General features: G+C 51.7%; 1 protein-coding gene across 11 annotated transcripts in view; it reads left to right on the forward strand.

Moving 5' to 3' along the window:
• STIM1 (stromal interaction molecule 1) overlaps positions 1-24,999 on the forward strand; it is a 97,153-nt gene that overhangs the window by 53,589 nt on the left and 18,565 nt on the right. For all 11 annotated transcript variants that reach the window (XM_054832202.1, XM_054832219.1, XM_054832211.1 and 8 more), the window contains 2 exons: positions 14,249-14,426; positions 21,181-21,358. In XM_054832202.1, the coding sequence (XP_054688177.1) occupies positions 14,249-14,426; positions 21,181-21,358 (356 nt within the window). The remainder of the gene's footprint in view (positions 1-14,248; positions 14,427-21,180; positions 21,359-24,999) is intronic.

Genomic DNA, 24,999 nt, shown 5'->3' on the forward strand with positions numbered 1-24,999 from the left:
CTAGCCGTCTCACGTTCCCTGTGCGGGAGGGTTAAGGTGAACGCGACGGGGCACTTTCTTACCGGGCTGCAAATGCAAAAGTCTGGGTGCAAATTCTGGCTCGGGGACTCCCACGGCTTGGATTGCTGGCAGCAGCGAAAATACCACTTTGTGCTTCCTCTCTTCTTTACGTGTTTTTTTTAAGCATCTGCTACTGTCCGCTGCTGGAATAGCAGAGAGGATGTACCTTTACTCTGCGGGACACGGGGTGCTAACAGACTAATGGAGAAGTTCAGGGTTTTTGGTTTTTTTCCAGCCTTCCCTCCCTGGGCTGCCCAGCACTTGGCCGGGGGAAAGTGAGAAGCTGCTTCCATTGCTGCTTCAATTTTATTTTTATTTTTTTTTAAGTCCCACTGGTGGTGCAGTCTCTTCTTGTTTTCAATCCACATCCAGATTCCTGAGAAAAGGTGCAGTGAGGCAAATCGTTATACAATCAGCCAGTTTTTGCTTCCAGTTATTAAAAAGCATATATTAATTCAGGCACAGTTTGCTTTTTTTTTATTTAGACTTGGGCTGTGTTACAAGCACAGCTTTTCGGTCGGTCGGTCAGTGGCACGGCTCAGGGTGGCAGAGCCGTCGGGTGAGCGCCTGCTATCGCTGCTCGACCGACAAAGGCTCGAGCCTGGTAACTCCCGTGCTGGGAGGGGAATTTTTTACGCAGTTCTAGGATGCTCTGTAAACGGCAAAGTAAATGACTTGTAATGGTTGGAGATTAATGGCCGTTCTCCGTGTTTGAGGTCCTCTGTTTTGCTGTGAACCTCCTCCGGTCGCGCAGATGAAAGCGTGCAGTGAACCATCCTGGTCGGGTGCTTTCAGGTCAGTAAGGGTTTGGTACAGGTTTTGCCACCTGCGTACATACCAGGTATGCAAATAGAGGAAATACCCTTTCAGTTTTTAGCTGAAGTAGAGATTTAACACTGCTTAGAAGGTAATGCTTGCTGTTTTCTGGTTAACTGAAGGGATTTGTCTCCGGTTCCTACTACAGTGTATGGTGAGAAGTTGGTTATCTAAAACGGATTCCTTAAGGAACGGATTGCGAAACAGTGGTTTGCAACAGCCATCGGCAATCCGCAGTTTTGGGAAGTGCTCGTGAGCTTTGAAGCTGCAGAAGCAGCCGGGCGGTGATCGATTCCGTGCTTTTGGATACGTCCGGGCAGCGGAGGGGTCTCCGGCCATCTCCGCTGTGGAGAGAGCGAAGCTGCCGGCAGCGGATGTGGCTCGCGGGTGCAGGATTTCAAGGGTTTTGTCTTCTCTCTTGAAGATACTTTCTGTTGACTGCGGGCATTAAAATAAAATCAGCCTAGATGGGAGCACCGTGACTGCTTCCTGCAGGCTCGTAAAACCAGAGACCTCTCCTTGTCCGTGGGATTATATGCAGGTACCGAGGTATGGGTCCTCGCTGCCACGGGAAGCTGGGTGAAGCTTTTTCCATCCCGGGGCTAGAGAGCTTGTTCTCTGATGTCTCCTGGAACTTGCTGCAGAGGCTTCAGGATGCATCAGGGAGCCGAGCGGGGCTGCTGGCCCGTTTTGTGCCGATCGGCAGCCTCCTGTAACCCCAGGAGGTCTGATTTCCTATGCCAGACTCCAGACGTGCCATTGCCTTCTGCAAACAGGTCTGCCCGCTTGCAGGGTTGCAGCTCTGTAATTAATCCAAGTGCGAAGGAGTATGGTAAAATTATCATCGAAGCAAGATGAAGCGATTGCTGCTTCTCTGTCCCCTTGGCGTCCTGTTCCTGTGGTTCAGGAGTTTATCTAGCACAAAACACCACATCAGGTGAAACACAAGAGGGAATTTAGGAAAACAAGCAGTAAAATTCAAAACAAGACACATTTTTGGTGAAAAGTGAATATAAATTACTCTTTATGACTCTCAAGTGATAGAGACTGAGACATGTGTCTCTTCACAGGTGGTTCAAGGCACCACGGTGGTACCATTTGGGCTCAAAATGCTGTGCCCTGCGTTATCCATCGTGGTGACTTCTGGCCGCCTCTCCAAAGGCCAACGAAGTGAGACCTGTGTGTGGCCTGGGGGATTTCAGGAGAGGTGTCCATGGCTCCGCTTCCCGGGACACAAATCCGCCGGCCGTAATGAGTTTCAGAGCTGGGCACCTTGTGCCACGGTTTGCCAAGCCGCTGCCCGACCGCTGCCTGCCCGGGACCGGGGACTTCAGCCCCCGGAGACCAGCCGGGCACCCCGACGCCCATCACCCGGGTTTCGGTGCGCCCCGGTGCCTCCTGTCCCGCACCGAGCTGTCTGCGTGGGTCCCGCGGCGCCGTGGGACGGGGTCTCTGCCGTTCCCCCAGCCCTTCTCGTTTGCGGTCGTCGTTAGCTGTTGTCCCGATGTTACTCTTTACTTACTGAATGTCTGTGCGGGGATTAACAGAAGCGCGAGGAGCGGGTGCCTGGAAAAGGAGATGTTTCCCGGACGGGAGCTGGCCCTTGTTGGAGGTTTCTGGAGGAACTTAACCTTTTTTGCTTTTCGTTAAGCGTTCGTTCCTTGGTGCCCACTCTCCTGGGTGGATGAAACCGTGTTTCCTTTGGTATAGCTTCCGATATAGCCGATTTATTTCCCTTTATTGTAATTAAAAGCGTATTTGACAAGTACTTTGAGATCCGCTGAATCATTATTTGTTTAAAGCAATAGAATTTCTTAACCAAATACCAGATTAATTTATCGCTGTGAGATTTACCATCCACTTTAAATATTTACAGTTAACTGGATTGTGTTTAGATTACCTGCACCTAGACAGGAAAGCAGCTCTGTCCCATCAACGGGGCCCGTTGCCGTTATCCTACGGCTTTCCCTGTGCCAGCAGCCCCAGGGCTGCAGGTCTGGGGGCTCCTTGAGGAGCGGCACCTCTGAACCTGGCAAGCTGAGGAAGGGCAGCAGAGAAATCTGGCCGGTCTTACGGCGTCCGATTGCCACTGAAAATCAGCGCAGTTATAAAAGTTTCTTTACCTAATTATCTGCTAGCAAACAAAAGAAGTGCTCAAGTACTCGAAAGGACTGAAGCTTGGTGTAGACAGAAGAATGACAGGTGCCATCAGGGGAATGGAGCTGTTAGCTTGGTTTGGGTGTTTTAAGAACGGAGGCGTTTCTGTATTTGCTTTATGCTTCGGCTGACAGCAGCCGCTGCCAGCGTTGGAGGGAACGGTGCCTGTCCCGCAGCCGTACCCCCAGGCTCTCCTCCTTCCCTGTCTCCTCTCTGAAAACGTCTGCTGCCGCACAAGGAAGGCGGCATCACCCGTCCAGTGAATTTGCATAGGGAAATTAAAAAGTTAGTAATTCTGATGTGTTTTTTCCCGATATTTCAACCTTAACATAAACAGCTGGTGTAGCATTTACTGAGTATGTAGATTTTCTCTTATGTTACAAACGCTTATGTAAGTTGCTGTAAAGTTGCTGATTTTCTAATAATCCATCCTGGCTCTATTCCCAAAGTGAAGCTTTGTGAAAGTTTTTGTTTAAAAATTGAGGCCTTGAATTGGTATCTTTCCTGATGGGATTCTTTTGCTTAAGTCACCTGAAGTTATTGTTAAGGTTTCACTATCCCGCAGCTTTTCACCTTGCTTCTTTCGAACATAAACCAAGGCCGTGCCGCAAACCTGACGTGACGTATCATCGCCTTGCAGTCAATGCGTAACAACTGCTGTCCTTGGCAAAGTCGTGTCCGTTCTTCCTCCTTTCTCCCAAAAAGAAAAAAAAGAAGTCTAGAAATGAGTTTTCCCCGGTGTACGTTGCTTTTTCCCCGCAGCTTTTGCAAGCGGGAGGCACGCCCGGGTTTGCCCGGCCGCTGGTGCTGGGAGCGAAGGGGTGAAGTGGCGCAGGAGCAGCAGAGCAGAAGAGGCCACACGCGAGCAGGGAGAACAGGCTGTGCCAGCCCGTCTGCAGGCGAGGGAGAAATGCAGCGTGATTTAAGTTGCAATAAAGTGGACACAAACAATCCCAGCTTCGGTTGTAAAACCTCTGCTCCAGAGCCTCACTGTACCTCTAGCACAGGGCGAGAGATCCAGGGGCTAAATAGCTAAAACAACACGAAGTTCTGGTACGACAAGTTAAAAAGCAGCAAGAAAATTGAGAGTGTAGAGGTTACCTTGTGTTGCCTTGGCGATACAACACCCTGACGGGTCACCCCGCTGGCAGCCGGTACGCGCTGTAGGGGCACAAGCCTTGGCAGGCGGTCAGAGGGAGAAACCGATGCCAGCCGTGCTGGGAGAGCCCCGTCCCCTCCCTCCTTGCGCAGGCAGCGATGACAACGGACGGACGTTACACATGAAAAACGCCGTCATTCTCTGCTTGACGTAGGTCTATGGGCAGTGATGGCAGCAGCGGTCGGAGAGCTGAACGTCCCCCGGTTGTTCTGACCCGCGCCGTGCGGGGAGCCTGGGGCTGGCGAGGATCGCTGCTGCGGGGCAGGGCAGCCTGCCGTAGCTGCTCTTGGGTGGCCTGTGCTTGACAAGAACTATCCCAGGAAAAGGTGTTTTAAGCCAGAACACCTCTCCTGTCGTTACTTGCAGTCTTTCCCGCTGTTCTGCCTTGGAAAAGACGACTCGTCCTGCAGCAGTTACTCTCGCCGGCTCCTGAGCGCAGAAGCAACAGTTCGTCAGCTTCCTCGTGCTGACAACTCCTGCGTGATGTACCCTGATTTACGGACTTCCCGTGTCTCTCTTTTTATAGACTGGTACCTTCCAGTGCCTGTCTGACGCTCACGGTTGTGCGTGGCAGTGGCGTACGCCGCGGAGATCAAACCAGGTGTGCCTCCTGCACCACGGGTGCCTGGTGGAGCTGTACCGGTGGCGCGCGGCACGCACGGAGGGTTGGGAAGGTGATCTTTGGGTTTGGCGATATCGTGCAGTGCGTGGGCCAGGCTCACGCTCGTGACTGTAGGTGCATCGCTCCGCTATGACCTCGTCTGTGCGGCAGGCTCGGTAACTGGGATTTGAATGAATCCTTTCGGTTGTGTTGGCGCTTGGAAGGAAATAAGAGATATTAGCTGAGCCCGGGAGACACGTTGCATCCCGCTTTAAATGGTTGTGTCACAGCAGCGTTAATGTGTGAAACGGCTGGTACAAAGATAACGGCCGTCCTTGCACACTCCTCGGCGTGTGAGCGGTCGCCTCGCTCCACGTGTTCAGTCCCTCTCCCAGCAGATGGGCAGGACCCCTCTGAGGTTTTCAGTAAAACACAATTTAAGCTGTTTTGAAACGATAACAACTTGTTTGCCAAATTCCAGGCACTTTTGTTAGCAAATTCAGGAATATGGGGTTGGTGGGTTGGTTTGTTTTGGGGTGGCCCGGCGTGCGGGGGGGCATTGTGCAGAGCAAAGCAGTTGGTGTGAAATGCCTCCCGGGGAAGCCCCGCTGCCGTGCTGACCAGCCTGCTTCGTGCTGTTCGGTTTTGAGTCGGTTAATAGTACTGAGATACGCGTTTGGGGAAAATAATCAGTAGTTTGTGGCAAATAGTGTTTTTTGTGAATTTTAGTTTGAACTGTAACAGCTGTTATCAGCTGTACATTTTCCTTTTGCCCTTTTTTCCCCTCTTTATCTTCCCAAAGGCCATTTGGAAAGCGCAGGGCTCTCTTCATCTGCAGCCTGTCCGCCCTGCGAGGTGACGTGCTCGGCACTGCGGGTTGAACCTGCAATATCCCGAGAGCTTTCACGGCGTAGGAAAGCATGCGAACAGTGGGGAGAATAGCTAAGTTTTTCAGATCAACTGGATTTTTATTTACCGTTCTTCGGATCACTTGCGTAGAGGCAGCGACCAAGGTGGACGTTAGCGGTGGGAGCGCTGCCGCTGGCAAGAGGCGAGTTCCTTGCTCAAAGCAGCCAAATTCCTCCTGTGGTCTGGGGAGCCCTTTGCTTCTCTTCGGAGAACTGCAGAGAAAAGCCAGCTTGGCTGAATTTAGCCTTTGTTAGCCGTACGCTTCTTCCCAGGAATGAAGATTCGAACTCTTCTGGTCAACCCGTATCTTACAAAGCAAATTTCTAGGAAGCAGAATGGTGACATTTGCATCCAAGCTGAGTTTTCCTTAGTTTCCTTCTCCATTTGCCTTGAGTGAAAGCTGCTGAAGAGGAAGGATGTTTGTCAAGTGCTTGCGTGGCGGAGCTGAAGCTGAGAACGGTTGGCACTGGGGATGGGAGCAGGAGGTGAATCAGCTTGAGGTGGGGCTGGCAGGTATTTCCCTGTGCAACACCTACACTCGCCTTTGCTTCGGGCGTTACGCGGAGTGGCTGGGGAGGCGGCTGCGCCGGCAGCGAGCTGGGCAAAGCAGGTAATGGCAGCGGTGGAAGAAACAGTAAAGGGGAGACAAGCTGTGATAGCTGTGGGCGGGTGGAAAGCAAACCATCTGAACAAGTCAGCCTAGCAGCCTTCTCAAAGCATGAAATAGAAGGGATTCAAAATTACGTATCTGCAGCAACTTGCCAGCTCTGCTCCTTAGGAAGAGGATGTTGTGATAATCCATCCGGAATGGGAAGCGGGGCCGGCATTAATCTTGTTTATTTCTTTAGTGTTGAATTTACAAGTGAATGTTTTCAAAGAATGATTGAACTCTTCTGTGGCACGTTCGATGGTGGATCACGTGGTGGTGTTCGCGAAGGGGAAATGGTGCTTGGATGTCTGCTGAACGTTTGGAGCAAGGTCCTGTCCCCCTCCCGCCGTGGGGAGAGCCCCCCTGCCACGCTCAGGGGAGGAGCAGCACCGTCCCTCCTCCGTGCAGGGCTGCCGGGCAGCCCCCCCATCCAGGGCTTGCTTTCCCTCACCTCCCAAGTGAGCAGCCTGTCCCCAGGTGCCCTCCCCCCTTGACCCCAGCTCTGCTGATGTGACACTTGTATTTCAGCTGTGATCACAGAACCCCAGACGGGTTTGGGTGGGCAGGGACCTCCCAGCCCACCCAGTGCCACCCCTGCCATGGGCAGGGACACCCTCCACTAGCCCAGCTTGCCCAAAGCCCCATCCAACCTGGCCTTGAACACTGCCAGGGAGCCAGGGGCAGCCACAGCTTCTCGGGGCACCCTGTGCCAGGGCCTCAGCACCCTCACAGGGAAGGATTTCTGCCTCACATCCCATCTCCATCTCCCCTCCTGCAGCATAAAACCATTACCCCTCATCCTATCGCAATCAGTGACCCTGGTGAGCCACCCCCACCATCTGCCACCCCTTTGGTCATCCTCACTCAGGGGACCTCCCTGTCCCCACGTATATTCTGTCTGTCCAGCGGTGCCCCCCAGTACCACCTTTGCCGGTTCGGCTCCAGGCTGGGTGGGCAGGGGGGTGGGTTTCCGGGGTGCTGCTGGGCTCGGGGTGCTGTGGGAGGGAGGACGCTGCTGGTCCCGGCTCTCAGCTGCCTTCCCGCTTGCTGCGGGGCGCGGAGCTCCTGGCCTGGGCTGCTGCGCGTCCGGGCTGGCTGCAGAACCTGTCTCTGCTGGGAAAACGCTGCCAAGTCACGGCAAAAGTGTTCCCAGAAAGGGCTGAGACTGGAACGATCAGCCACGGAGGGGAGAGGTGCTACCTGGAATTTAGCCTGCGAAACTGTTGGGGTTGGGTTACGAGATGGTGCTGAGCTATTTCATCTGTTTCTGGAAAAAATGTAGCTGCTGGAAAAGCTGGCTGGCACCGGTGTCTGACTGGGGTCTGAGTTTGCAGGAGAGCTTATCTTGAACAAGGATGCCGTTTCTCCTCTTTATGTTTGTGCATCGAAGGGATTGATGCAGTATTTGTGTTTCAGCAGTGCAAACAGCCATTCCGTCCCCCGCACTGCATGCAGGATTTCCTCCCCAAGCTGGGATTACATGTTTGCATTGTGTGTTTACATTAAAGCTATTAATACAGCAATCAAGTGCTGGTGGGCTGGGAAGAGCAGTAGCTGAGATGTATCGCTGCTTATTGATTAACCTCTTCAAGTGACAGACGGCATTGCTTGTTTCTCAGCAGTAGATTATGTTCACTCTATAAAATTCCAGAGGTAAATGTCACACGTATTTAAAAATCACACACCGCTACGTAAGCTGTAGCAGTATTGCTAAGACATGAGTTTTATTTAACCAATTTCTGCTGAAACCCTATTCATCTGTTTCTGGGAAATGGGAGGTGATTATTCCTTAGCTTTGAGAACCGCAGGTTAAACTGAGGGGGGTTCCCCGGCTGCTCCTGCCCCGGCTGCTCCTGCCCCGCTCCTGGAGAACAGCAGCAGGTTCCGTACTGGGCCAGCAGTGACCTGCTGCTGCTTTGCACCAGTTGCACTTGGTCCAGCCTTAAGATGACGTGCTGATCATCATCAGTCGGACGCCTAATGCAGCCTAAAAACTTGGTCAGGAAGAACAAAATGGAGCAAAGCGAGGTGAGGTTGGGGAGAGATGACCGAAGCGATGCGAGTACTGTAGTTGTATAAGTTTTTCCTGCTGCTGCTAGAGCTGAGCTGGGGCGACCAGCTGCCTTCACCCCCTGAGCCTGTTGCAGAGGCAGGATTGAGCAGTAGCTTAAATTGCCTTCGCGGGAAATTCAGGAGTACTTTACATTTCACATGCAACACACCTGCTTGCGAGCGCCGGTTTGCAGGTAGGAATGTGAGCGCATTCATTTATCAGTCCATGCCCAGGGAGAAGAACGTGGGTGGAGGGAGGATAGCGGGAGGCTTGTGCAGGTGAACGCGCTGGAGGCCTGTCTGCTTCAGCTGGAGGCTCCGGTGGAAAATCCGTGGCAGCCGGTGAAGTGGGATGTCATTGAACTGGCCAGCCTGCGGCACCGAGGGGTCCCTGGGCTTTCTCCCGTTTCTCCCGAGTGGCGTCTCTTTTCATGGCCACGCCTCGTACTGAAAGCACAGGAAGATGTGCTGCATCATCTCTGTCCAGCGTGTGTTAACTGGAAGACGTTTCCCAGACGTAGCGGGGAGGCCTCTTTACACCCAGACTCGGCAGCCGTGATGCTCTCGGGGTGAACGCGCTGGGTGGCTCCGGTCCCTCCCTGCCTGTGCCCCCCGAGAGCTCTGCACACCTCGGGTACCGCGCTGGCCTCTCGGGCGCAGCCTCCCACCTTCTGCCTCAATGCAGCTACAGAAAGCACTGGACCTCACTGGAGATGTGTCCCCCGATCGTGGGTTTTCCCCCAGGCAGTCTGTCTGCTCCAGAAGATCTCGGGTTTCTGCACGCAGAATGCCCATGGTATCACACCAGTGTATTTCTGTAAGCTGGGATGCTGTGCTGCTTTGCCTGTTTCTTGGGTTGCCTTATGCATGTTCCTCGTTTCTGGCACTTGGTCAAGCAGAGCAATGCCTACCCAGGCGGCACAGCCCACTTGAGTCCCTCCAGAAATCTTCTCTCTGCTAGCGAGGGCGGCCCCGTTCACTAACGCGCTTCCAGACTGATTTCACTCGCAGCGGAGTGAGAGCTACAGAGAGAGCAAAGGTGGGCTGTGGCCAGGAAGAGTCACGGGATGGAGTCTGGCACACGATGAAGATGAGCTCTGTGCGATGTACCCCGTATGTGCAGTCAGAAGAGTCGGAGCATACGCATCCGTCATCTGCTGCTGGGGGGGGATCCGACCTTTAAAAGCTTCATCCTTTCCCAGTTATGGCACGTGTCAGCTCTTCTTTGCTTAAAAATAAATAAATGAGAAACCCAAGATCTAATACAAGACTTTTTCCTAATTGCAGGTTTAATGCCCTTTACTATTACAACACATCTGTTCTTCGATCTCTAATTCTTTGATACGGCTTAGTGTGACCTCTGCTTTGCTGTGCTGCATTTTGCAGGTCTGTGTCTTCTCCAGGTCACGTCTGCCCAGGAGGCGCAGGGCAGTATATTCCTTAGGCTGAGGCTGCACGTGCCTTTACGTGATGCTTCACCTAAAGCCTTTGACTAGGAATCATTCTTTTTGGCCAAATCTTTTTTTTTTGTGTGTGTGTGTATGTTTGTATTTGTATTATTCTTGACAGTACCGGAATATTGTCTGTGGCTTGGAACTGAACTGGTAAGGAATCCCTGTGTCAGCTACGTAACAGCTTCAGTATCTGAAAATGTTGATCTAACCCATCTTCTGTGCCCGACGGAGATGTTCTTACAGTCCCTGCTGCCGTGCTAGGAAATCCCAAGTATACCATTTGTTGGAGATGCATGAATGGCCTGAAGCTGCAGGAGGGGAGATGGAGATGAGATGTGAGGCAGAAATCCTTCCCTGTGAGGGTGCTGAGGCCCTGGCACAGGTTGCCCCCAGAAGCTGTGGCTGCCCCTGGCTCCCTGGCAGGGTTCAAGGCCAGGTTGGATGGGGCTTTGGGCAAGCTGGGCTAGTGGAGGGTGTCCCTGCCCATGGCAGGGGTGGCACTGGATGGTCTGGGAGGTCCCTTCCCACCCAAACCCGTCTGGGGTTCTGTGATACGATTTCCAGCCCCCCTTCCCCAAATACCACGTTGTATCAAATCCAGCTGTCTCTTTCTCCCAGTTAAAACACACCAACATCCTCCTTTCCCACTTTTTCATCATCGCTTCATAATGTTTCGCATAGCTTCAATATTTTTTTTCTTGTTCGTAACCTTTAGTTTCTGCAACTCATGTCTTGACCTGAACTAGAGATTCACGGGGAGTGATTTGGGGGCGAGTTAAAGCAAGTTTCTTGTGTGATTTCGCTAGGGCATAAAGGGATTAGGGGGTATAATAACTGTCGTTCCTGCCTCAGCTGTGAAAGTCCCCATCCCTCTAAATGATGGAAGTAAATATTTTTTTTCGCTTTTTATTAGAGGTTTGTGATGAGACGTGACACCAATTATTTCCCTACAGCCTGAGGACTGTCTTTAGACCTCCTCTTATAAGGTGAAGTCTGTTCCTCTTGTACTTTACCTGGTTCTTGAGTTTCCTGGGGAAAAGCGAGCGGATTCTTACGCTGTTCCGTGCTCCCTTTGTGTTTCACATCCTGGGGTTTCTCACAACGTGGAGAGAACGCGAGTGCTGGGTGGAGCAGCGTGCGTATCCGAGTTAGAAACGAATGTATTAATTTATTGTTGGGGAATGGACTGGTCATCCCTTAATCCTTTCATTGACAGAACCACCGCACCTCCGCGTAATTCTTTCTACTTCTTTCTGCCTGCTGGGGATTTTACCATAGTTCCGTATGCCCAGTAAGAGACTTCAGACGCGTCTTCCAGAGCCTCCGCTGTGAGAAATGCAAGTTTCAAATTGAAAAGGCCAGTCGGGCAATTCCCTCTCATGTTGTGCAAAGCTGATGCTTAGACCTAAGCGAGCCGAAAAGCGGGTATTGGTATGTTGGAAAAGCCTTGGAACACTTGCAAAAAGGAAAAGGAAGGGAAGCGAAAGCCCTGAATTTGCTTCGTGCATGTCATTCTGATGAAAGGATTTTTTTTTTCCCCTCAAAAAAAAACCCCAAAACTTGTTTAATTATATGAATTTGAGGCCCTGGGGTGCTCTTTGATCTACGTTATAATGCTGAGCAGGAAGTAATGCTTGTTAAAATTACGTCAAAATTTTGTTGGTAGAGATCCATTTCAAATTTGGTGTAATCAGTAAGTTTTTAAAAGTCTAAAACTTCAAATAAGATGGAAAGGCTTTTTGGAGAAACTCCTTGCAGTGAGAGCACCGCGGTCATCTTGTTCCTTCTCGATTCGGAGATAGCAGTCACCGCGTCGTCACAACGAAACAGAGAGCTGAAGGGTTTTGCTAAGACGAAGGAGCCGGTTTCTCAGGGACGCGAGGGAAATGGTCTGGCCAGCGCAGCGTAGCGCTGCTTTGCACAAATGTTCAGTCCCGAAACAAAAGGTGTTGGGAAACTTGCAGCCCAGGCAGATTTTGTGCTGAATGTGTTTTTGGAAGCTCATCTGCGGAGCACGGAAAGGACGGGACCTGAGCAGAGGCGGCACTCGGGCTCTTCCTCGGCTCTGCAATGCCGGGGCTGGTTCTGTCCCGCTGTCCCAGCGTCTGCCCAGCCGGTGTGGGCTCTGTCTGGCCACCTTCAAACGCAAACCGCATGCCTGTGAATCACGGAGAGCACGAAAGAGCTGGAAACGGAGCACGGCCATGCTGGCCGCTGCCTCCAGGGTCAGCGATAGCTTCCTCTGCAGGTAAAGCTGCTTCCAGCCCTGCGCCAAAGCCACCGGCTGCCCGCACATGGAGGGGGAGAGGTCCATGCCCTGCGCAGGACCGACCCGCTTCTGCGCTTCAGTTCACTCCCCTGCAAAATGCATCCAGTGTTGGTTTGCCTGTGGTGGGTTATGGAGCTTCGCTTGTCTTAAAGTATTTTAAAATTCCGAGATGAAGGACAGCTACTCGCAGTGAACTTCTTTGGTCATCTTGAAAACGTCTGGGCGCTGGCTTTTCCACACCCGCTCGTTCTGGAAAACGACAGGGTGCAATTCCCATCCCCTTCAAACTCCCCTCGCCGCTGTGACTTCCCGGTGCCGGGCCACCCCTCCGTGCTGTGAGGGAAGCTCATTTTGGGGAGTCCTGCTTGCTGGGTCACCCCGCAGGCAGGCAGGTATTGCTGCGAGGATCCAGCAGCGAGGACTTGCCTCGGTGAAGTGTTTTCCTTGTGAAAATGGGCGCTGCTTTGGGCGCAGCCCATCTCCTGCACGCTGAGTTGAGGTGTCCCCCAGACCAGGTGCAGGGCAGAGGGAGGGATGTTGCATCAATTTGGGGAAACTGGCATTTCTGGCTCCTTTTAGAGTAACCATGAGATTGCGTTACCCCACGGAGCCTGCGGTTCCTCTGAGAGCGAGCCCTTCGGTGGCCGCAGCTCTGCCTGCCCTCGCCCCGGAGTGCGGAGGTGACCTGGCTGCCACTCTGCGCTCTTCGGGCCAGCGGCGAGGGGAGCAGCAGGTTGTGTGCGTGCGTACGTACGTTTGTTTAACAAACCCCTGCTCCTGCTTCAGGGGAAGCAAAGAGGTTTTCTGCTTGTGCCTGTCGCTTCAGGTGGGATGGCCGGGAGCTGCTGGAGCTGCACAGCGTTTGTTCTCGGGTAAGCCCTTCGCTTGCTCACGCTTCCCTTCACACGTTCACGTGAAGCCTGGTGTAAAAGCTGCTAGGACTGCAGAGTGTGTTTTAGAGGAGCCTCTGCTGGGAAGCGGTGTTGGGTCGCCGGTGGCGTAAATGTTGTAGGGAGCTGCTGAGTGTGCCCCGTGCTGCTGGGAATTGTGTCCTTCCTTCTGGTGCGCATAGACCTTGAGAGAAGTTGGCGTGCCTCGGATAAAACCTGTCGGATGGCAGCAAAAAGACATCAGTACTGCGTGAAGGGCAAGCGGAGGGTTGTGCCTGGGGGCGTTTGCAACGCACGGGGCCCCAGCCTGGTTTGGGTGGGCAGGGACCTCCCAGCCCACCCAGTGCCACCCCTGCCATGGGCAGGGACACCCTCCACTAGCCCAGCTTGCCCAAAGCCCCATCCAACCTGGCCTTGAACCCTGCCAGGGAGCCAGGGGCAGCCACAGCTTCTCTGGGCACCCTGTGCCAGGGCCTCAGCACCCTCAGGGTGAAACGTTTCTTGTATCTAGTCTGGATCTCCCCTCTTCCGTTCAAAAGCAGTGGGTACTGATGTTCAGTTGCAGCTAGCTTGGCTAAGCTGCTCTTTCCTCTACCTTGCTTTGTACATACTTGTTTGAGGTTTTGCTAAATAGTGAACAGCAGCACGTCCTGCTTGACACGTGGTTTTGGGTTTTGTTCAGCACAACCCCCACTTAGTTACTTTCATTCTCTCACGCATCCGTGCTTTCTTTTAAGTAACTGTTTTACTAACTGGTGAAAAAGTGGATCTCCAATTGAGTTGTAATTCTGATGAAAGTTTTGCAACTTGTCAATTTGATACTTGATCCGCCCCATCTCTATGAACACAGTCATCAAAGTTATTCTTAGCTCTTCCATCTCTGTACTCAATGCTATCTGTATTGTCCTAAAAGAGCACCGCTGTTCTGGGGGTTCCTCTGTGGAGGCTCTCCTGTGTCCTGTATTGCCAGGCAAATTAGATCTATAAGAATTTGAGTTTCATCTTCCTCTTTTTTTGTTTTGCTTCCTCATTATAATTGAATAAATGTTGTCAAAGTTCTCTTTTTTTCCCTTAAATATTGATGTAGCTCATCTTTTCCCTTTGCGAAACCCAAGCCACAATTCCTTCTAACGCTGCCGTAAGTTCTCATGTCCAGCTCTGGTGCGGCGAAGCATTGCGGCGTTAATCGTCGCATTCTTTGGAATTCAGCAGTATCCCTGCTTCTCTTCCAGTAACTCGACACAACCACCTGAAGGACTTCATGCTGGTGGTGTCCATCGTCATCGGAGTGGGTGGCTGCTGGTTTGCCTACATCCAGAATCGCTATTCAAAGGAGCACATGAAGAAGATGATGAAAGACCTGGAGGGACTCCACAGAGCTGAACAGTCTCTCCATGATCTTCAAGAAAGGTAGGTCTTCTGCGTCCGCCCGCTTGGAGCACTCAACTGTCAGTCTTTCCTGCAAGATTATTCTTCATTTAGATTTCAGGAAAGATTTTCTTTTTAGCTGTCATGCTTCTGTGCAGCAGTCACCTGGAGCTGCGTGCCAGAGTCAGCACGTCCCTGAGCGACCGCAGCAAACCTGCCAGCCCATCTTTACAGCTCGAATGGGTGCCTGGCTCATGAATTAATTCAGTTACCAGGCTATGTGTAACGATGTGTGCGTGCTCACTCGACCTGTTCTCTGGTGGTGACGTGCTAGTTATTTGTACTTGCGGTGTGCCATACGAAGGCGAGTGGTAAAACCTCCCTCGTCTCACTACAATCCTGAAACGTGGCACTGAAGCCACGCGAGCAAGGTGACAGTGTACGACACCAGCATCTCCCGCTCTGAGGTGGCTCCAGTGCACGCTGACACGTAGTCGAGCATGGCCGTATGTGCTCCCGTGCAGTTTTGTTTCTTTTCCACGTTGTTTTTGTGTTGTGTTTTGTCTGTTTAGTTTCGGTTCTGCTCTAACGGTCACTACTGATTCAAAAAAATAGTTTCTGAATTTCTGGGATGACTTGGCTCTCTTTAGTTGTGCTGCTGTTGGCCCGTGAGAGCTCTCCTCCCAGCTCAGAGCTGCTTTCAGGAGCAAAACATCCAACTGCGCAAAACGGATGGGAGTGCTCCTTCTGTGCCTGTTTCACATAGGTACTTCCGATTTATTTACCACATTTAATTATACGGGAGCACTGAAATGTACAGTGGTTTCTGCTCCCAGTCTGACTCATACTGAAAGTATATCAGGATCCCCACCCCCCGAAACGACAGTGTAAATCTGTACCTAGAGGGGAGGAAGAGCCTCTTAAAGGAGCGTAAGGTAATCCAGCTCACTTGGAATTGCTCGTCCAGGCTGATCAGGATGTTTCACTGGGGCTTTTGATAGGGCAAAAGCATGGTGATACAGTGGAAGCATTCAGGAGAACACACATCCCCTCTTCAGTTCTTCGAGCTGCATAGAATAGAATCACAGAACCCCAGATGGGTTTGGGTGGGCAGGGACCTCCCAGCCCCTCCAGTGCCACCCCTGCCATGGGCAGGGACACCCTCCACTAGCCCAGCTTGCCCAAAGCCCCATCCAACCTGGCCTTGAACCCTGCCAGGGAGCCAGGGGCAGCCACAGCTTCTCGGGGCACCCTGTGCCAGGGCCTCAGCACCCTCACAGGGAAGGATTTCTGCCTCACATCCCATCTCCATCTCCCCTCCTGCAGCTTCAGGCCATTCCCCTTGGCCTGTCACTCCCTGCCCTTGTCACCAGTCCCTCTCCAGCTTTCCTGGAGCCCCTTTGGGGACTGGAAGGGGCTCTAAGGTCTCCCCGCAGCCTTCTCTTCTCCAGGCTGAACAAGCCCAACTCTCTCAGCCTGAGGTCTCCAGAGCAGAGGTGCTCCAGCCCTCGCATCATCTCCGTGGCCTCCTCTGGACTCGCTCCAACAGCTCCATGTCCTTCTTGTGCTGGGGACCCCCGAGCTGGACGCAGCACTGCAGGGGGGTCTCCCCAGAGTGGAGCAGAGGGGCAGAATCCCCTCCCTCGACCTGCTGGTCACGCTGCTGGACACGCAGCCCAGGACACGGGTGGCTTTCTGGGCTGCCAGCGCACATTGCTGGGTCATGTTGAGCTTCTCGTCCCCCCACACCCCCAAGTCCTTCTCCTCAGGGCTGCTCTCCATCCATTCTGCGCCCAGCCTGGAGTTGTGCTTGGGACTGGCCTGACCCACGTGCAGGACCTTGCACTTGGCCTTGTTGAACTTCACATGGTTCGCATGGTCCCACCTCTCCAGCCTGTCCAGGTCCCTCTGGATGGCATCCCTTCCCTCCAGTGTGTCAAGTGCACCACACAGCTTGGTGTCGTCAGCAAACTTGCTGAGGGTGCACTCGATCCCGCTGTCCACATACGTTAAAGTCCATGCTTCCCTGCCAGCATGGTGATACGTAAATCCAGGAGTGTTGTCTGGGAAGAACAAAGAAAAAGAAATTTTAGAGTATTACATATGGGTAGTTGAACTCTAGGCGCTTGGGCAAAATCCTGCAGCTTCAGGAATGTGACCTCTACTCACAGAAATGATTGCAATGGTTCCAGTAAAACTACTCATCAGAGAACGCACTGAGAAGAGGTCCTCTCTAGATGCAGGATTCTTCTAGGAAAGAAAAGAGTGTTCAAGACTCTCAGTGACAAGCCAGTGGAGGTTTTGTCAATCAGATGTTTAAGGGCAGATTTAACAAATGCATGGTAGTCTTGGGCTGGAACTGTTTTTCATTAGTTTTAAGGGTAATTTTGGAGGATAAGCCTTAATTTGGCTGCCATACAAGCTGACAGCTACGTTCCCAGTGGCTTCTCGGAAAGCAGAGCCCGGCCCTGGTACACGTGCTGTGGCCGCTCATGGGTGGTGTGATGAGCAACCTCCGCAAACACCAACGCCAGGATCCCGAGGAGGTAAATCTGCCCTGGAGACTTTTGCAAACAGCCACGTCTTGGGGAAACTGTTTGACATACCTACAAAACTGCAGCCTACATGCTCATGATGGCCTTCAGGGAATTGTCCCACGTGTGAGCATTGCTGGAAAGCCCTTCTTCTTCGAGTGTGACCCCATCAGTTGGTGTCCGTGTGGAGGGCAAACACTTGAGAGAGTACCAAGGTGATAGTGCCAAACTGGGCGCGTTCCCCTGGCAGTGATGCAGATCCATGACCTGCTTTCTTTTTGGCATGGAGATAGAATAAAGTACGTTTCCTGTCTGCCTACCACAGAGCTGGCTCCGATCCACAGCTGGTTTCACAAAGCTTTGTGTAATTTTACATTGCAGATTGGGCATACCCCAGAGAAAAAGATATTTTATTTTTTTTCTACAGCCAGAAGGACACGGGAATTCCTTCCCAACGTCCATCCCCTGGAGCAGCAGAGCTGCGTCCTGGGCAGGAGGTCTCTGCTGGGTGTCACTGAAGAGCAGGTCACACCAGAGGTCCAAACACCGGCTGCCGTGAATGTGCCATGTGGGGAATGACCTTGGGATCTGCTGCTGAGGGCAGAGCCACGTAAACAAGTAGATGTGCCTGGGAAGTTCAACTAATGCTCTAAAGCCGGATAGGAAGAAACACAAAACCGCGTATACTAAGCATAGCTTGAGTCTTAAGCCAGAGCAGCTTGTGATGCTTCTGCAGGGTGTGCAGCTGGGAGGGCTCGTCCTCTGCAGAGGGCACTGAGCTGGAGCTTGAAGCGGGAGGTGAATTCCTGGTGCTCGTGGGGCCTCTTGGCAGAGGATTGATCTAATTCTTCTCTGAAGGGGGGAACACGCACTCGCTTCTTCATCCTTGAGGCCCAGCAAGATTCAGCTGTGGTCCTCTGCCACTGTAGATACAGCAAAACCTGCCAACAGCACGTTCCCATGGACTTGTTCTGAAGTTCTGCTCAGAAACTTCATTTCTGGAAGGTTGTCTCTAGAGCCTGAAGTAACCTTGTTTCCTGGCTCATTGAAACTCAGTGCTGACCAGACCTCGGAGGGCATGTGGTGCCTTTCCTGTTGCCTGCCAGCTGCTTGGGCTGTTATTTGATGAACCGCTCTGACGCGCTCTTGAAGAGTTGGGAAGGGAAGATTGATGCAAAAAGCCTTTTTTTGTTCATCTTCGAAATACCTTTTGAGAACATCCTTCAGCAGTGATGCTTTCCAGTCAATTAAATGACCCATCAGGATAAAAAAGTTCATGTCTTAGCACATCCTATCGATGATTGAAGATTGTATGGAGATCTGTATTGAAGATTTACTGATTGTATTGGAGATCTGCTCCTGAACTGGGAAGCCCCAGATGGACCTGGATTTCTTGCCCTCATTACAAGTGCAGCTCTGAAGGCGCTTTGTGGTCTCCTGGAGCTCAGTGCACGTGAAACCCGTGTAGCTGTGTCTGAATGGGAATGCACAGACAAAATGTGGGCTTGTCCGTAACCAGCGTAAGAAAATACAGGCTCTGCTGTCAGGGGAGAAAATGGTAGTAAGTGAGAATACGATGTTAGAGTGCCTTTTAGAATTATCTTAAGGATAAAATTCCTTCCCTTTTCTGCGTCATAGTATAGGGGAATTTCTCCTTTAAACAGAGATATTTTAGTGGTTTGGGATTCTTACAGCCCTAGTATGGAAGAGCTTTAGCACTGATGCACGGGGCAGAGAGCGTGGGTTTATCTAAAAACTTGGAATGTCTTGGCAAGAGTCTCTTTAAATTGGAAAGAAAAACACTTGAGTTTCTCAACAGAGCTGTAAATTGAAAATGAGCCTTTTCCAAGAAGAGAGCCAACATCACGGCTGGTGAGAGTCCAGCCCGTCCCATCTGTTTTACATTGCCATCTGCATGCCGAGAGAGGAGCCTGAGGAAGAGGAGCCCTTGGCTGGGACGGCGAGTGGTAGCGATGGTCCCTGCCCCGAGTCTGCGCACAGGCTGCGCTCCGTGCTCCATCGCCAAAAGCACAACCAGGTGCTGGCCTTAGGGACGAGGCTGGAAGGTGGACGCCCCGGCATCACTGCAGGGAGAGACTGAGGTTCAGCTTCTCCCCTGGTCCGGGATGAGTGGGAGCCGCCGGGGAGCCCAGGAGTGTCCTCCTGAGATGTGCTATGTGTCACCTGCAGCCCAGGCACAGCACACCCAGAGTCCCCTCTCATCTCTGTCCCACGCGTCGCTCCCTTGGTTTGCTCTGCAGTTTGGATGTTGATGGTCTAGAGTGGGAGAAGGTCTTATGACCTTGAAATACTTATTTCTGGCTAAGATGATTCCATTTGGGGCTTTACGACTGTTTGTTTTTTCTTTTCAATTTATGCATAGTTTTACTTGGTCACTGAGAATCTATCTGCTGTAAGCTGCTACTGGTTTTGCTGGTTAAGCTGATGCCTTGCCAACCTCACAAACAGTGCTGGTAGCTTCAGTGTAGGTCAGCACCTTATCTGAGATCCCACCGATCCACAGAGAAGCTGCCTGGGCAGCGCAGGAGGTGCACGCAGGGAGAAGGTGCTGGTTTGGGTGGGGAGCAGCGCTTTGCTTCTCGTGGCAGAAAACAGGAGTTTCCTCAGTTTGTTCTGGGTTAAAATAGCGTCGCCTCTGCTGCTGGTGCAGTGTGGGCTTGTCCAGCGTCTATTGGTTTATCTCAGACTGTGAGAACTCAGACTTTGGAAAGAGAAGTTCGTGTTGAAAAGGCGGGACTGTTAGACTGATGCACAGAACCCCAGACGGGTTTGGGTGGGCAGGGACCTCCCAGCCCCTCCAGTGCCACCCCTGCCATGGGCAGGGACCCCCTCCACTAGCCCAGCTTGCCCAAAGCCCCATCCAACCCGGCCTTCAACACTGCCAGGGAGCCAGGGGCAGCCACAGCTTCTCTGGGCACCCTGTGCCAGGGCCTCAGCACCCTCACAGGGAAGGATTTCTGCCTCACATCCCATCTCCATCTCCCCTCCTGCAGCTTCAGGCCATTCCCCTTGGCCTGTCACTCCCTGCCCTTGTCACCAGCCCCTCTCCAGCTTTCCTGGAGCCCCCGCAGGGACTGGAATGCTGCTGGTTCTTGACAGTGTAAGCCACAACACTTGGTTGTGTTCAATCCAGCAGCTAAAGCACATGTCCTGGAAACACTTCACATCTTGAGCTGAAGTTAGCCAAAGGTGGATGTACCACGTTCCTCAGAAATTTGGTCCAGGGTTTAATTGTTGCCACCGTTTAAAAAAAAAAAAAAAAAAAGATTCTTTTCATTCGAATCATTAGGCTGGTTCTTGCAAGAAGCCCCTTAATACTCTCTTCTTCCATTGGTTGTACTTGTTCAACATGATTTCTCAGAACCTTCATTATGAAGTGAAGCTTTTCATTTCAACCAAATATTTGCCAATTCTTTTTTTTTTTCTTTCCTCCCTTATACTTGACAGTCGCTATGTCTCTAGAAACACGTGGGTTTGGGACTGCATTTCCCAGAGGCACCGCGGGCGCTAGAACCTGATGGGTGGCAACAGCCAGTGACTTTCTGCCCCTTTTCAGGTCCCGCGTGGGCCGGGTTCGCTCTTGGTGCTGATTTGATTTTGCTGACCTGGTGCAAGGGTTGGGTTGGGTTGGGTTGGTGGGTCCCTCGGAGGGCCCAGGCTTTCCAGCCTGAATGCCTGAACCTTCCTGAGTGGGTACAAGTCATCTGTGATTACTTTTTATTGCCGTATGTAATTCCTACTGGTTTAATCCTGTCGCAAGGAAAAATAATCACTTCCAGGCAAGATTAAGACATGTCTAAATTTGAACGCTTTTAAAGTGGAACACGGAGACATCCCATCTGGGTGTTCGTACCTGCTCAGGCAGATCTTCCCCCCCCCCCGCTTTTTTTTTTTTTAATTAAAGGCAAAGGTCTTCATTTTTGTAAAAACACTGAAAATTTGAATTAGCTTGGTGCTTATTAAAGGAAATCTTGATGTGGCTTGGAAAATTAAGAAAATAAGTACTGAGTATTTAATAAATGAAATAAAGTTGAGACTCTGGAGTTGACAATTTCATTTCTTCCCAGGCACGGTGAACTTGCTCCTTGACTTTCCGAACGCAGATCTCTGTTGACACAAACACAGAGTAGATGAGAGCAGGGTTGGTGTAGGCTGTGGCTGGCCAGCCCTTGCACTGCGGACTCCACCCGTACGGAGAGCCCGACGTGTGCAGCATTGGGCTCTCGGTCTCTCTGTTGCAGGCTGCAGAAGGCTCAGGAGGAGCATCGCTCTGTGGAAGTGGAAAAGGTGCATCTGGAGAAGAAACTGCAAGACGAGATCAGCATCGCCAAGCAGGAGGCACACCGGCTCCGAGAACTGCGGGAGGGCACAGAGAATGAGCTGAGCAGGCAGAAATACGCTGAGCAAGAACTGGAGCAGGTAAGGGTTGATGGAGACGTGCTAGCGAGAACAGTTCCTCGCTCTGCTTCATCCTTCTGAGAAATCCAGTCATGTTCTGCTTATAATGCTCTTCTGTCTTTGCTTTTCCACTCCCTTTTGTGGAGGAAAAGATCCAAATTTCTCCCATGACTCCGTATTACATGTCCCCTGTACTGCATAATGGTGCTGCTTGTGCGTTGGGCAGCAGGGACCGCGCCGGTGCTGTCTCAAGAGTGATGTGCTGCCATCACACACCAAAACTCCCACTCCAAACCATAACCTTTTTTTTTTTTTTTTCTTTTCTATCTGTTCATGGGTTTAGGAGAGATTTGGAATGAGCTTGGTTGTGCTTGCCATGTTTTCTCGTGGATTAGATTGGTGTACGAAAGAAACTTCCTTCCAAGGAAGTTTAGCACTAGATTAGAATCTGTATAGCAAGATTAGAGTTCGTATGCAATTCTCAGAAACATCAGTTTTAAGTTTAGACTGGCAGGAAAATATGTCCCCAAGTTACATATCGTAACGTAAGCCTAGACAGAATATTGTGTATAATGCTGCTGCTGCTGGCAAAAATGAAATGCATTTTGTCCAGAAGGATACACAGAGCATTTATAAAATAATTTGTTGTAGGTCAGAAAAAGCATTCCCAATCCTACGTCTAAAAACTCTGAGCCCGATAACAAAAGCTGTAGGAAATAATGGAAATCAAAAGACATTGCTCACAGCACCGGCCTGCAGTGACAGAGGGCAAAGCGCGGTGTCTGGGAATTTCACCTCCAAACTGCCCTTTGCCCAAACCCACAGTTCCAGTTGCTGCTTCCCATTCACCTGAGGGACAATTCTTACCTGACTTTAATTTATAGATCAGTTTAAACAAACAGTGTGAGCCAGGTTTGCAGGAGCCAGACAAAACATCAGACACCAGCGTATCCTCCCAGCCTGGCTGTGCCCGCTCTTCTGTGCCACCGTGGAGGATGGGGAAGAAAATGAGACAAGAATCGAGGGTTTCCTGACAAGGGAAGTGTCCTGGGCCGTCAGGGACCCACGGGGCAGCGCAGCCGAAGTGTGCACATAGTCAGCAAACAGCACGTTTCCTTCCTGCGTGGAGTACCAACAGCCCAGACACCCGCAGGTGCCTGCCACCAGCTTTGCTTTCCTGATCCAACTTTCGTTCCTCCTAACTGGTCATCCAGCCCCTCCACGAGTCACGGAGCTCCCTTTCAGGACACACATTGGGACGTCCCTACTCACACACAGAGAAATTTGGTCATTTTATATTGCGAGCCATTAAATAAGGATGCATAGCCTTCCCCTTGTAACCCCGAGCCCTCGTGCCCGCCCTGCTCCTGGCTTTGGGAGAAGGCAGGGTCTTACCCATCCCGCTTCCCCCTCCACTTCGCCTTTGTTAAGAAGCCTGGAAAGCCAGAGGTGACTTAACCGCTCTGTTGTTTTTAGAGGCCTTCGGCAGGGATGCAGTGACAGGGTGAGTATTGGTTTTACCCACCTGACCCACACCGTGTGAGTATAACACGATCACCGTCCCAGTGAGCTGTAGACCACAGATAACATTAACCAGTCACTCCTAAAACTCATCTGACTTTAAGATATTAAACCAAGACCTCCTTTTGCACCAGCTGGTTCTTAGCACTAAAACGATGCTGGAGGGTTTGGAAGCTCCTACTGGAGTGCAGCGTATGAGGTGGAGCAGCAGCGTGTTTCTGGGACGGGACTCTCCTGTGCTGGGTTGTCCATGCCCATCCTCTCCTCGCTAGGTCATCCTCCCCAGGCCGCGGACCCAGCCGGGGCCGCAGACCCAGAGGGCATTCCTCGCTTTGTAAATTGTTGCTCTTAGCGATCAAAATGGGATCTTGGAAATCTTCACAGGAGAATGCGGACGCACAAAGTAACTCCGGTTTGTATTGATTCCCTTCAGAACCGAGAGGGTTTGTGTTTTGGACACTGTGTATGATGGCTCATCTCAACCGCTGGTCCTTGGCTGCTGTTCTGCACCGCTTCCCTTTTCCTCCATTCCGTAAAAACGTTGTTCCTGCAAATGTTTTGAGCACTCCTCTACTCCAAATACCTTGTGGCAGATTTCCTGCCCGCTTATCCTCCACATTCCTACATCCCAGATGCTTGCAGATTGTGGTCAGAGTTGTGCCTGTGGTGGGAGCAGCACCCGGTGCCGCTGGTGTTTGAGGGGGGAAAAAAATAGACCTTCCTGGGGTCCACGGTTTTTGTAACTTTGTGAATGATTTAGGCAGCGCTACGCTCAAGAAGACTAAATCACACGTAAGCGATGTAAGTAGTTTGTTCTGTGCGGTGCCTCCTGGCTACTGCTAGATGGACTGTGCAAATGTCCTCCAGGATAAAACACGGGATTTCAAAGTATCTGCGTGTAACCTGCTGCTTTTGACTCACTGGAAATTATGCCAGGCTTGGTGAGACGTGACTGAGTTAAATAACACGTTAAGGGAAAAGATCCAAGTTTGAGCAATCTTTTTAAAAAATGCCTCTCTTCAGCCCGCTCGCGGCTGCGCTCTGTGGGAAACGAAGAGGCACCGGCGGGTTAAAGCACTGAAAGAGAGCGTGGGACAGACACGATCCAGGCATCCTCCGGTGACACGTGTGCAGCCCTGACTGCGTAGCTGGCCCTCTCCTCTCCTGCCAGCTCCACCTCGTTAGGAGAAGGTCTGCGTTGGTGGGCCGGGGCTTGCTGGGGCAGCGAAGGTGCTTAGGGTTGGCTTTTCTTGTGACAGCGAGGAGGTGGTGTACAGCGTAAAACCACGTGTGCCCCTCCTGAGGCTGGAGAGCTGTGCTGTGCCTGGATTTTGCAGCAGCTCCGAGCTGCAGTCGCCATCCTTTGGTTTCTCCAGCGTGGGACACGTTAGCTTCTTGCAGGGCTTGTGTCATGGTTATTAAAGTCCCTCCACGTCCTGAGTAACAGAAGAGAAGTGTTAATTCTTGATGGTCTCTAGGACTAAATGCTTTTATGTAAGGTATTGGTATCTTCAACTTGATTGTCACCCACTTTCTTCTAATTTTGTAATTGCTGCCATCTCCAGCAAGACAAGTAAGTGTGTGGAGGAGACTGAGCTGGGATGGAAGGAGAGTCCCCAGCAAGCTACAGAAACTGCCGATTCCAGGCGTGTTATTTCTTTTCCTGACCAAGCAGCACATGTTTTGTGTCTAAATATTTTTATCATCTTGCTCCAGTGTGAAAGTTGTCTCTTGACAAGCTCCCTCTGTTTGGCTCGGGAGCTGCTGAGAAAAAAGGCGATTGCCTGCGCAGCGTTGTCAGGGATCCTGCCTCAGGAGGAGAGGCTGTGGGTTTGCAGACCTGCAGGCAGGCAGCAAGCTTTGCAGAGAGTTCTAGAGGTGACGATAAGCACCCTGCATATCCCTGTAGAATCATAGAATCATCATGGACTGGTTTGGGTGGGCAGGGACCTCCCAGCCCACCCAGTGCCACCCCTGCCATGGGCAGGGACACCCTCCACTAGCCCAGCTTGCCCAAAGCCCCATCCAACCTGGCCTTCAACACTGCCAGGGAGCCAGGGGCAGCCACAGCTTCTCGGGGCAACCTGTGCCAGGGCCTCAGCACCCTCACAGGGAAGGATTTCTGCCTCACATCCCATCTC

The sequence above is a fragment of the Grus americana genome, chromosome 1 (genome assembly GCF_028858705.1).
Source record: "Grus americana isolate bGruAme1 chromosome 1, bGruAme1.mat, whole genome shotgun sequence".
NCBI classification, from domain to species: domain Eukaryota; kingdom Metazoa; phylum Chordata; class Aves; order Gruiformes; family Gruidae; genus Grus; species Grus americana.